At 46.6% G+C, this 13,150-nt stretch overlaps 1 protein-coding gene across 2 annotated transcripts in view; it reads right to left on the reverse strand.

The window, feature by feature from the left end:
* Window positions 1–13,150, reverse strand: part of ASAP2 (ArfGAP with SH3 domain, ankyrin repeat and PH domain 2) — a 133,771-nt gene that overhangs the window by 64,317 nt on the left and 56,304 nt on the right. For both annotated transcript variants that reach the window (XM_067544795.1, XM_067544794.1), the window contains exons 7-9: window positions 6,518–6,603; window positions 4,425–4,500; window positions 3,819–3,905 (exon numbers count right to left, since the gene is read on the reverse strand). In XM_067544795.1, coding sequence (XP_067400896.1) covers window positions 3,819–3,905; window positions 4,425–4,500; window positions 6,518–6,603 — 249 coding nt within the window. The remainder of the gene's footprint in view (window positions 1–3,818; window positions 3,906–4,424; window positions 4,501–6,517; window positions 6,604–13,150) is intronic.

Consider the following 13,150-nt stretch of genomic DNA (forward strand, 5'->3'; position numbering starts at 1 on the left):
ATATTCCCACTGGAGCACTTGAGAATCCACACCCTCTCTTTTATAGTCCCCCTATATTCTGCTTGGAATCCCTCAAGCTTCCCAGCCTGCAGGAACCTCCTACAACCAGCCCCCCTGAACTCATACATAGCATGGCTACCAATGTAGATGAAAAGTTTATCCTACCTAACACTGGCCTACGTAAGCCACAGATACCAGGAGTACTAGAGAGGAGTCTTCAGCTTACTGAACCCAATAAATATTGACAGTTACCTTCAAACCTAACTGTTTAAAAAGTGAATGAATATAAATTAATAGATTCATAAATTCCAAAACCAGAAGGGACCATTGTGATCATCTAGTCTGTCATCTCCTATAACACATGCCAGAGAAATTCCCCAAAATAATTCCTAAAACATATCTTTTAGAAAAACACCCAATCTTGATTTTAAAATGGTTAATGTTGGAGAATCCACCATGACCCTTGGTAAATTGTTCCAATGGTTAATTATTCTTAACATTAAAAATTTACACTTTATTTCCCATTTGAATTTGTCCAGCTTCCACTTGCAGTCACTGGATCATATAAAATCTTTCTTTACTAGATCATAGAGCCCATTATTAAACATTTATTCCCTTTGCAGATACTTACGGACTGTAATCAAGACACCCCCTTAACCCTCTCTTTGTTAAACTAAATAAATTGAGCTCCTTGAATGTATAAGGCAAGTTTTCTAATTCTCTAATCATCCCCGTGGCTCTTCTCTAACTCTTTCCAGTTTATCAACATCCTTCTTGAATTCTGTGTGCCAGAACTGGACATGATATTCCAGCAGTGGTCACACCAGTACAAAATGTTGAAGTAAAGTAACCTCTATATTCCTACTCAAGATTCCTGTTTATATAACCCAGGACTGTATTAGCTCTTTTGGCCACAGTGTCACACTGGGAATTCATGTTCAGCCGATTATCCACAAAGACACCCAAATTTCTTTTCAGAGTCACTGCTTCCCAGGATAGTCTCCCATCATATAAGTATAGCCTACGTTCTTTGTTCCTAGATGCATACATTTAGTCATACTAAAACGCATAGTTTGCTCACACCTGGTTCACCAAGAGATCCAAATAGCTCTATATCATCGATCTGGCCTCTTCATTATTTGCCATTCCCCCACTTTGTGTGTCATCGGCAGATTTTATCAGTGATGATTTTATATTTCCTTCCAGGTCACTGATAAAGATATTAAGTAGAGAGAGCCATGCACTGATACCTGTGGTACCTCACTAGAAACACACCCATTTGATGATGATTCTCCATTTACAATTACAAAGTTAGCCAGTTTTTAATCCATTTAATGTTAGTCTTGTTAATTTTATATCATTTTAGTGAATGAATTACTGATTTCCACTCACTAGAATCCTAGAAAACTAGCTATGTTGTAGTATTGTTGATTTCCTGGTTTTATTGTTAACCCTTTAGAAGCAGAGGAGACAACAAGGTCAAGAGAAATCAAGAAGCCACTACACCTCATGGTTAGTATCTGAACTTATAAGTATTCTACAATTTGAAAAGAACATTTAACACTTTAAAAAAATTAAAAACTACCAAGCAATGTAAACACCACAAGCAGAATTCATTTTCAGTGATTAACTGAAAGGAAGTTGTGCTGCAAATCAAATTTTGGGAAGTTGCATGTAAGGAAAAATGATGCTATAGTCACAACAACAAAGATGTTCACTGTGATTGTTTAAAAAAGGACATAACATAATAGGGACAATATACAACATTTCCATTAGTTCATTCATGGAATGGGTTAAAAAAAACAAACACACACACACAAAGCTCCTAAGTAGACTAAATCAAGCAACCGGATTTGATTCCCAACAAAGAGAAAGAATAGTTAGTTTTAAAATCTGATTTGCACTGATACTAGGTTTTTAATGGGGAAAGAAAATTTATCTTTTTGTGCAATTCACAGAACATATACGAAAAGGGAAACATTTTTCTTACAAACAAAACAAATACTTTTAGAGGAAAAATCCAGTTTCTTGAAATCCAAGTAGAAATCATGCAAAGTACTATTTATAAATAACACTGAAACACTTACTCTCCTAGACTTCGGTCACAAAAGGTAAATGCATTTTAGGAAGGAAAAAAATCAGTTACAGTGCAAGAAATTACAATGTAGTGAACAAGACTGAACAAGTTTTTTGTACAGGCCACAGAACTTCCCCAAATGAATTCCTGTTTGAACTAGAGCATATCTTTTTTAAAAAGTCCAATCTTGATTTTAAAATTGCCAGTAATGGAACATTTCTACAATCTTTGGTAAATTGTTCCAACGATTAATTAACAGTCATTCAGTCATGACTAGAACCAGGAGCAGCACAACCTTTGTAGTAAGCCAGAATGAAAGAGATCAAGGAAGATACTAGTTATTTCACAACAGTCTTCTCAATAATCTCTCCCCAAAAGAGAAGCTGAGACAGGCACAAGAGCTGTACTTGTCATTTTATTCATGGATCCTGTGACACAGCTAGGAAAATATCCTGCATAAACTTGGGAGACCTTACTGAATTATGTTTAAGTATCTTTGGGGTCCACTGTTTTAAATTAATGGTTTATGTATGATCTTGTTCCGTTCCATGGGGAAGGGCGGCCACAGCTCCTCCAGGAACTAAAATCAGTAGATGGTGACTAAGATAACCTGCTCTTCTGGGGACGTTTGCATATACTAGTTCAAACTGGATCCTCCAGAGACTAAACAGACGAAGAAAGGGCTTTTGGATAAATAACCTGAGTTTAATATGTTTTCTCTGTAATGTTTGCACCTTAAGAATAAATGTGCTTGCTTAGAAAGTGCTGTGTGATAACGTATAACTGCAGGTGATTATGCCTGGCATACCAAAGTACAGATGCTGGCCTGTTCAGGCAGTCTGGCTTGCTGGGAACATCACAGTATAGGCAGGGAAGTGTGCAGCCTGGAAAAACAGTGGTCAAGAGGGAGAGAGATACGGGTCTCTGCCCAAGAGACGTGATGGCTGAGGAGCCAGGAGCCTAGAATGGGTGCCCTTGGTGGACCATGCAGAGGGCATACAGATGCAGTTGCAAGAAACGTGCCACTTTGTCTAAACGAGGGAAAACATGATTATCTCAGCTAGCGGTAAACCCAGTATTTCAGACTAGATTATAATCAGCCACAAGAGGCACGGATCCAAACCATAGGTTGCTGGCTGAAGCTCCCTCAGTATGTTTAGAGCCTGACTATGCAATCCTGGTTCGAACTCAGAGAGGACTGCATTTGTACTAATTAGATAAACTGTTCAATCAATTAAATTACTCAAGTGACAACATACTGACATCTTCAAGAGATGAGGTCTTGCAGCAGAACTTCCAGCTCCACTATTACTGTTGTAGAGGAGGCATTTGGGGGTTTGGATTTATGTTAGTTTAAAATAATCTTACTGGCATTTGAGATTACATTTACTATATAAATTCTCTACTGTCTGGATCTCATTGATATCAAAATGCTTTCATTCTCCATTTGAGTGACAGAAAGAATGACTCATCTGCGGTTCATGAGACTGCCTAAACTACTCAAGTGTTTTACAATACTAGAAAGAGACAAGCAGGAAAGTCCTTTTGCAAAAACTTTCACTAAAAGTCTACAAGGATTCCTTCCTTTTAAAAAACTTGTCAGAAGCACCTAACATCAGAATCAACACAAAAACAAAGATTTATATTGCTGGTATAAATTGCTTGTGATTCAAATACTAACATTAAATTAGAATTGCATTTACAATAAGCATTTCAAAGTTAAATCAATTTATACGCTCACCTCTTTCTGCTCAACCTGGAGTGCTGATTTTAAAATATCTCTAAGCTGTATTAGTTGTTTTCTTTCCTCGTCCTGTGCTTGTTTAATCTGGAGTACAGACGCAGACACAACAGAGGTTAAAAATTAATGTGTTACTATTTGTATTAACAGTTCTTTACAGCTGGTTTGCTTAACTGGTTCAGATTTCCTGATGAATGATCAACAAGAATGAAAATTCAAAAGAGAAACAATCGAAGTCTTACAGTTCCTTTATCCAGATGCCTACAAAAAACTTGACAATGGTTTGGCTGCTGGTGTGCTGAGACCACTGCCTATCATGCTGTCTAATATTGTCTCGCTGTTTACTTTTACTCCCATCAGTCTGTCTCCATCTGCTGTCTTTTGTCTCATACTTAGATTGTAAATTCTTTGAGGTAGGGACTTTTTGTACTACATCTACCACAATATGCTCCTGGACCATGACTAGGGCTTCTACGCACTACAGCAATACAAACAACAAGTTTATAATCTACTCAAAATCTTTACTCAATAATCTGAAATCAAAAAGATCAGATGTATTTAATAAAAACAATATCTGAAATAACAAAATGGCAGACTGCTACTTACTGTGTGAAGATCAGTTGAGAGCATTTCAATTGAAGGCTTGAGGCTTTCAACTGCTTTCAGTCCATCCTGGAAGAAACTTCAAAAAAAAAAAAAATTATTTTTTTTTTACAGAAAGGAAATTGAAATTAATTCTAACAATACTAACACTCATGCTATTTTGTTCTTTTCTATTAAAAACACTTTACTGAAGAAAGAGACATGGTAGAAGCTGGAAAATATATATGCACACAGACTTCATGTACACAGAGGTGATATCCAGGTGACAAATTATGAAAATGCAACAAACCTCAAGGCCACAGGATACATTCATTTCATTTCACTTGCTATCTGCCCACTGATTCATCTTCTTGCAAAGTCATTCTAACATTCCAGCTCCCTGAACAGCTTATACATTTAATCGACATCAATTTAAAATCAACCTGCTCAAAAAGGTTTCCTATTTCTCACCAGAAATATGCAATCTCTCCCCTTCTCTGAAGGCCCAGGAAAAGTAAGATTCAGTCTTAGAACACTGATGGTTCTTCTGTACATAAATACATCATGACTTTTAAAGTCCTACATCTCAGGATCTGATGGGATCTGATGGGAGTTTCCCAGAGAAAGGAAGATCCCTCAGTTTCTCAGTGGGACCCAAGCAGTCACTTATCGCCAAGCATTTGATAAGTATTTGTGGCCTGAATATGCATGTGCACAAATACATTTGAATATGGTGATTTTCCCTATCCTATGTTTTTAATTAACCTATAGTTTTTAACTAACTATAAAAAATTGTGAACATTTTTAACATTTTCATGATTAACAATACAGTAAACAGTTTATTTACATTAAATATTCCTCTTCAGTGTTTGCAACACAAATATAGCAGCATTGTGAACCACATGGGAAAATGATTATTTTCATTGCCCAACCTCAATGAAATGCATAAAATAGATGAATGACAAAGATTATCAACAATGAAAGTGATTTGAGTATTACTAGTAGCACAACAAGGAAAATTTACTTTTATTCAACCTGATGATGTTCTTTTAAGATAAGTGTTTATGGATCTAAACAGGTTGATAGTGTCACTTCACACTTCATAAAAATGAGTTTATTGCTATATTATCAATCTGCCAAAAACAAATAAAGGAAAACAAGTCCTGTATCTTGCAGTCTAATGAGCAGAGTCCTGCAAATCCACGGATATCCACTTTATATGGATGCAGATATCCACAGATAATTTTTTGGCGGATAGTGGAGCGGATGGGGATCTGAAAGGCAGGGAAGCAGCTCTCTGCAGCTCATAGCCATTGAGGCTGCTTCTCCAACTTTGAGATCAGGGGTGGGAGCTGTGCTCCAATCAGCTGTTCTGCTGGGCTCCCCAGCCAGCAAGAGGTGTTGAGCGGGGCTCCCCTGCTAGCCAGCAGAGAAGCCCCATAGAACAGCTGATTGGTGGCCAAAAGGGGAGCCCCACTGAACAGCTCTGTTCCCTGGGCTCCCCTGCCAGCTGCCAATCAGCTATTCTGAAGATGCCTGTGGATGCAAATCACCACACTATAGAAGGCAGTCCACGGTGATGATTGCTGTGGATGTGGATCCGTGCAGGGCTTTACTAATGAGGGCTTCTGAGTTTCTCGTTATTTAACTTCTCCATTCAGCTAGAAATAAAGTAAAGCCATTCTTTCAAAACACCTTTACCCTACTGCTTACCCAATTTATTTTTATAGAGAACAGAACTGATTTTGCTCATTGCTAGATACACTCAGAAAGATCTCAAAGCCAGCTGACCAATTTGTCTCTCTTCCTTTCATGGACAGATTAAACACGGCAAGTGATCACGTGGATTAAGTGGTGCAGATGACAACAAGCCACAGTATTAGCTCAGTCTAACACTTCATTTCCTCTTAAGTAATATAGCCTCAAACCAATGATTGATCTGTTAGACCAGACCAGACTGTCAAAAGTCTGCAGTGAAATGTGTTCAGCTGAGTCTTAGATCTATTTTGAAGACACAGAAAAATATTTTTGGAAAAGTTGTTGCCGCTACCAGTTTCCATGAAAATACAAAATATTGTTTCAAGAGATTTAGAGTTACAGAGAAAAATAAAACTTACTTGCACTGTGCATGAAAATACTTGATCAGGTTCTGCAGCAAGTCAACTCCTTTTTTAATCTTGATTTCATTGACTTTAAGCAGGTACTGTTAAAACATTAATTCACAGAAGTAATCAATTACTGTTTCATATTTTGTGATATATAGGTATGATCATTTTAAAATTATTTTCAATTATATTTCAACAAGCCTTAACAACCAGAGCAGATTTAGAAAAGCTGAAAACTTTGATTATGTAGAAGAGTAACGTCAGGGATTCAACCAAACCTCAAACAAACAACTAGTGTCAATGCCATGTCTTGCTACCCAGTTAGGATACTTGTCTGTTGTTAACTCAAACCCTTGCCCTTTAACTCTTCAGGCCTAGTAAAAGTCAGATCACAAGAAGCATGGGGAGGCCTTGTGTGCCTTCAGGAAAACATCCAGTAAGTAAATAGTGGCATCTAGATGCACATCTCATAGTCAAGTTAGCCATGGTGCAAGCCCAAGACACATCAATCTGTCAGTGGACATGTTCATATGCCAGAAGGGATTTTCAGTGTTGCCAACCCCAATCACAAACAGTCCATAAATCATTAAATGTAAAACAATAAAGAGTGTTTTTTGGTCTGTCTTCTGATTTTTGCACTCCCCGGTCCAGCTGTAATACGTACATGAGTGCTGCCAGCTCTCACAAATTTATAGTGAGTATGGTGATGTTGGATCCTGTGGGAGGACCACTTGATATTCAACCAAGAATGAACTATACAAACACATATTAAGAGACGGTCTCTGCCCTGAACAGCTTAGAATTTAACACAAAGAATAGTGGCGAATCTGTGATGTGGAAGCTGGAACTATGACTCCCCAAAGTCACCTCATGGATGGGCCATCAAACATCCATCAAATGAAAAAACAAGGTTACTTACCAGTAACTGTTGTTCTTCGAGATGTGTTGCTCATGTCCATTCCAATGTAGGTGTGTGCGCCCAGTGCACAGATTCCCGGAACTTTTTCCCTAGCAAGCCCCGCATGGCCAGCTCAGGCGCCCCCTGGAGTGCCGCGCTCATATCGCGGTATAAAGGGCACTGCTGGCTCCGCGGGTCCCCAGTCCCTTCTTTCTGCCAACTCCGACAGTGGGGACGGGGGGTGGGTTTGGAATGGATATGAGCAACACATCTCGAAGAACAACAGTTACTGGTAAGTAACCTTGTTTTCTATCTTCGAGTGATTGCTCATATGCATTCCAATGTAGGTGATTGAGTAGCCATACCTTGGAGGAGGGTAGGAGTTATTGGTGACCTGCTCTTGACAGCACGGCTCTGCCGAACCCCACATCTTCTCTCGCCTGTTCCACGATGGCGTAGTGCAACGTGAACGTATGGACTGACGACCAGGTCGCTGCTCTGCAGATGTCCTGCAGGGGAACCCGCTCCAGAAAGGCTGCGGAAGAGGCCTGGGCCCTAGTGGAGTGTGCTCTTACCGCACCTGGGAGGGGTACCCCTGCCTGCTCATAGCATGCTCTAATGCAGGCAGTAATCCAGTTGGAGATTCGCTGGGTGGAGACAGGTGAGCCCTTCATCCTATCCGCCACAGCTACGAAGAGCTGTGTCGATTTCCGAAAAGGCTTGGTCCGCTCGATATAGAAGGCCAGGGCTCGCCTGACATCCAGCGAATGTCCTCTCCTTTCCTCCTCCGACCCATGGGGTTTTGGAAAGAACACAGGAAGGAAAATGTCCTGGTTACAGTGGAACTGAGAGACCACCTTAGGCATAAAAGCCGGGTGAGGTCGCAGCCGGACCTTATCCTTATAAAAACCCGTGTAGGGGAGCTCCGAGGTTAACGCCCTCAGTTCGGAGACCCTTCTGGCCGAGGTAATAGCCACTAGGAAGGCTACCTTCCACGATAAGAGGAGAAGGGAGCATGTGGCTAGGGGCTCAAAGGGGTGACCCATCAGTCCGTTGAGGACCAAGTTGAGGTCCCAGGGTGGCACCGGGTCCCGCACCTGAGGGAAAGTCCTCTCCACCCCTTTTAGGAACCTCACCGACATTGGGTGAGAGAAAAGGGAGCGGCCCTCCATGGGTTGGTGGAAGGCCGAAATGGCCGCTAGGTGTACCTTGAGGGAGGCCAAAGCCAGGCCCTGCAGTTTAAGCTGCAGTAAGTACTCCAAGATAGCCTGTATAGGTGAGAGGCTTGGGTGTAACCCTCTCGCTTCTGCCCACCCCGAAAACCTCCGCCACTTAGCTTTATATGTTACTTGCGTGGACGGCTTCCTGCTGCCCAGGAGGACCTGTTGAACCTGTATGGAACAGGCTCTCTCTCCCTCCGTCAGCCACAGAGTCTCCAGGCAGTGAGGTGGAGGGAGTCCAGGTCGGGGTGCAACAATCTCCCATGGTCCTGGGAGATTAGGTCGCATCGTCTGGGTAGCGGAATCGGTTCGGTGATGGAGAGGTCGAGCAGCATGCTGTACCAGTGCTGTCTCGGCCACGCTGGGGCGATCAGGATGATGTTCGCCCTGTCCCTCTTGATTTTGAGGAGGACTTGGGGCAGGAGCGGGACAGGGGGGAATGCATACATCAAGTCCCCTGTCCAGGGTATTAAGAAGGCATCGGACAGAGAGCCCGGCTCGCGACCCCTGAGCGAGCAAAACCTCGGGCATTTCCTGTTCCCGGCTGTAGTGAACAGGTCTAGACGGGGAGTACCCCACCGTTGGAAGATGAAACCCACTATGTCCTGGTGTAAGGACCATTCGTGGCGGGGAGAAAAGGATCTGCTGAGGCGGTCCGCCTCGCTGTTTCGTACCCCCGGGAGGTGAGAGGCAGATAAATGAAACCCGTGCCTCACCGCAAAGTCCCATAGGCAAATAGCTTCCTGGCAGAGTGCCGAGGAGCGTGCCCCCCCCTGCCTGTTCACACAGAACATGGCTGCCGTATTGTCTGTGAGGACTTGGACTACCCTGCCCTTCAGGAATTGAAGGAAGACCTTGCAGGCCAACCGGACCGCTCTGAGCTCGCGTACGTTGATGTGCAGAGCTCTCTCCTCCGGTGACCAAAGCCCTTGGGTGCCCTGGTTGTGAGAAATGTGGGCTCCCCATCCCCGATCGGATGCATCCGTGATGAGCGTCACAGATGGGATAAACTCTCTGAAGGGAACGCCCGTCATCACTTCCCTCGGGTCCCTCCACCAATCGAGGGACGACAGCACCTGTGGGGGAACCAGGACCATTCTAGTCAGAGAATGCCTGTGCGGTACGTACACCGAAGCCAACCACCTCTGGAGAGGTCTAAGCCTCAATCGTGCCAGTCTTACTACGTATGTAGAAGCTGCCATATGTCCCAACAGCTGCAGGCAATGCCTGGCTGTCGTCATGGGGGACAGGTGGAGATTAGATATGATGGCTGCCATTGCCTCAAATCTCGTTTGAGGGAGGAAGGCTCTGGCTTGTACCGCATCCAACTTGGCTCCAATAAACTCTATACATTGCACCGGAGTGTGGACTTTTGCTCATTAATAAGCAACCCCAGTCTAGTGCACAACTCGCGTGTGAGGAGCAGACTATGTCTCACATGAGAACTTGACTTCCCCCGATCAACCAATCATCCAAGTAAGGGAAGATTTGAATGCCGCTACGGCGCAGGTGGGCTACCACCACGGCCATACATTTAGTAAAAACCCTGGGTGCTGAGGAGAGCCCAAAGGGTAGGGACCGAAATTGATAATAGCGTCCCGCTACCACAAACCTCAAAAACCGCCTATGGGCAGGCAATATTGAGATGTGAAAGTATGCATCCTTTAAATCAAGGGCGGCATACCAATCCCCTGGGTCAAGGACCGGAATGATTGCGGCGAGGGAGACCATACGAAACTTAATACGCCTAATATACTTATTCAGGCGACGTAGATCCAGAATGGGTCTAAGGCCTCCCTTCGCCTTGGGGATTAAGAAATATCTGGAGTAAAATCCCCGGCCCTCTTCGGCCACTGGGACTTCCTCCACCGCCCCCAGCATGAGGAGCGACTCAATCTCCTGTACTAGGAGTTGAACCGAGGCCGGATCCCCAATGGGGGACAGCCTAGGAGGGGTGTTGGGGGGAGGCTGTGAGCTGAAGGGTGTACCCCTTGGCAATCACCTCCAGGACCCACCGGTCCGTAGTAATGGCTTCCCACTCTGTAAGAAAGGGGCGAAGCCTATCCGCAAATAGCCGGTCAAGATCCCAGACAGAAGGAATGGTACCACCCTCCTGCTCTGGGTCAAAATCGTTTATTAGAATTACTCCCTTTAGCCGGCCCCTGCTGGCCCCCCGCAGAGGACCCCTGACGGCCTCCTCTGCTGGGACCGCGGTATCGCTCACGACCTCTCCTCTGCTGGGCGGGTCGAGGAGCCGGCCTGGGCGGGGGTGGTGGTGGCCTCTGGGCCTGAGGTCTGGACTGCTGTCTGGAGGCCTGGGGGGTATACAACCCGAGGGACTTCAGGGTGGCCCGAGAGTCCTTGAGTGCATGTAGTTTGTCGTCTGTCTTCTCCGAAAACAGACCCAGGCCATCAAACGGCAAGTCCTGAATGGCCTGTTGAACCTCTTGGGTGAGGCCAGACGCTTGAAGCCACGAGCAGCGGCGCATCACGACCGCCGAGGCCATTGCTCTACTGGCGGTGTCCGCCGCGTCGCTAGCCGACTGTAGTGCAGTGGCTGCCACCACGGCCCCCTCCTGGAGTACTGTGGAGAAATCGGCCTCCTGGTCGGGGGGTAGCTGGGATGCAAACCTCTGCATTGAGGCCCACAGGTTCTTATTGTACTTCCCAAACAGGGCTTGGTGGTTGGCTACTCTAAACTGCAGCGCCGCAGTAGAGTAGATGTTTCTCCCAAATAAATCCAGCTTACGGCCCTCCTTATCCTTGGGAGTGTTACCCTGGTTCCCCTGACGGTCCCTCTGGTTGGCAGCGTTGACCACGAGGGAGCTTGGCGCAGGGTGGTTATAGAGGAACTCAAACGGTTCCTTGGGGACATAATACTTCCGTTCCACCCCCTTGGAAGTGGAGGGCAGAGAGGAAGGGGTCTGCCAGAGCTTCCTCGCGATTTTCATGACATTGTCATGTACTGGCAAGGTCGCCCGTGATGGCCTCACAGAGCTCGAGGGCCCAAAGAGGGGGTCCTCCTCCTCAGACATGAGTTTAAACTCCATGCCCAAGTTCTCAGCAGCCCTCTTTAGGAGGTCTTGGTGGGCCCTGAAATCAAACAGGGGGCCCTTACGATCCCTGGCTGCTGCCTCGTCTGGCGACGAGGAGGAAGAAAGGGGCAGGGGTGTAGTGGAGGGTCCCTCCCCTGGGTCCGAATCCTCCGAATCCCGCTCTTGAATCTTAGGGGGAGGAGGTACTGGGGGGGCCACCACAGATTGCAGCGACACTGAGCCTTGGGGCATAGGGGCATTCCAGGGTCCCCAATACGGCCACTGCCAAGGCCCCTGGGTCCACCCGGGGGCTTGCAGAGAAGGCTGATGCCTCACAGCCTTCGTGTCGCAGGAGCCTCCCGTACGTCGCTTATGTCGCTGACGTATGTAGCGATCCGACGAGGACGATGTAGCGGACCTGCCCCTGCGGCGAGAGGACTTGCGATGCCGCTTACCCCCTCGGGACCGAGAGCGGTGCCGACGATGGCGATGCTGGGAGGACTCCGGTCGCCCCGCTGTCGGTGCCGGGCCCATCGGTGTCTCCGGGTGAGAGCCGCTGCCTCTCGAGACGGCCAACGGTGACCGGGATCGGTGCCGGGACGGGCTCCGCACCTAAGATTGCGAGCCCGAATTCCGGTCCCTGCCGAGGTAAGAGCTGGACCGACGGCTCCGGCGATGGACTCGGGACCGCCCATGGTGCCGCAGTGCCGAGTCGCTCGACGACCTAGAGTCGGAGCTCGGAGGGGAGCCGGCGCTCTCCACCCTCCGTGACCGTCTGGAAGGAGACTTGGAGTGGGAACGTCTCCAACCACCGAGACCACCCAGCGCGGGTTTGCCTCGAGACGCGGGTCCCGTCTCCCTCGGCCGAGGGGGGGACGGAGGCGTAGGCATGGCCATGAGGGCTCGTGCCGCAGTAAACGCCTCCGGCGTCGACGGCCCTTGCGGGTGCACTTCCCCACCCCCAGGAGTCGGGGGAGGCAACCCGCGCGGAGACCCCGGTGCCGGAGTAGACTCTACGGCCCTTGGCTGGGGCGTCTCCGTACTCCCTCCGCCCTGCGAGGGCCGGGGGGAGTCCTTAGGTGCGGCCAGGGGCCGAAAGCGGTGCCGAAAGCGGTGCCGGTGGGGGGGCGCTCCACACCGACGACACACTCGGTGCCGACGGAGACCGGGACGGCTCAGAAGCTGGACGGAGCGCCGACTCCATGAGAATCGCCTTTAGCCTCGCGTCCCGTTCTTTTTGAGTGAGAGGCTTAAAGGACTTGCAGATTCTACACTTGTCTCGACGGTGTTCTTCGCCAAGGCACCGGAGACAGCGGTCATGCGGGTCACTAATAGGAAAGGCTTTAGTGCACAAAACACAGTTCTTAAAGCCTGTGGAACCCGGCATGACTCCCAGTAGAAAGGACCCCGTCCGGGGTTCTAACTTATCACTATAACTATAAACTAACTAACTCTATAACAACTATATAACAACAAACTTTGAAAACAGTCA

The sequence above is a fragment of the Emydura macquarii genome, unplaced genomic scaffold, assembly GCF_026122565.2.
Source record: "Emydura macquarii macquarii isolate MOO-44397 ecotype Brisbane River unplaced genomic scaffold, CSIRO-AGI_Emac_v2 contig_1027, whole genome shotgun sequence".
NCBI lineage: Eukaryota > Metazoa > Chordata > Testudines > Chelidae > Emydura > Emydura macquarii.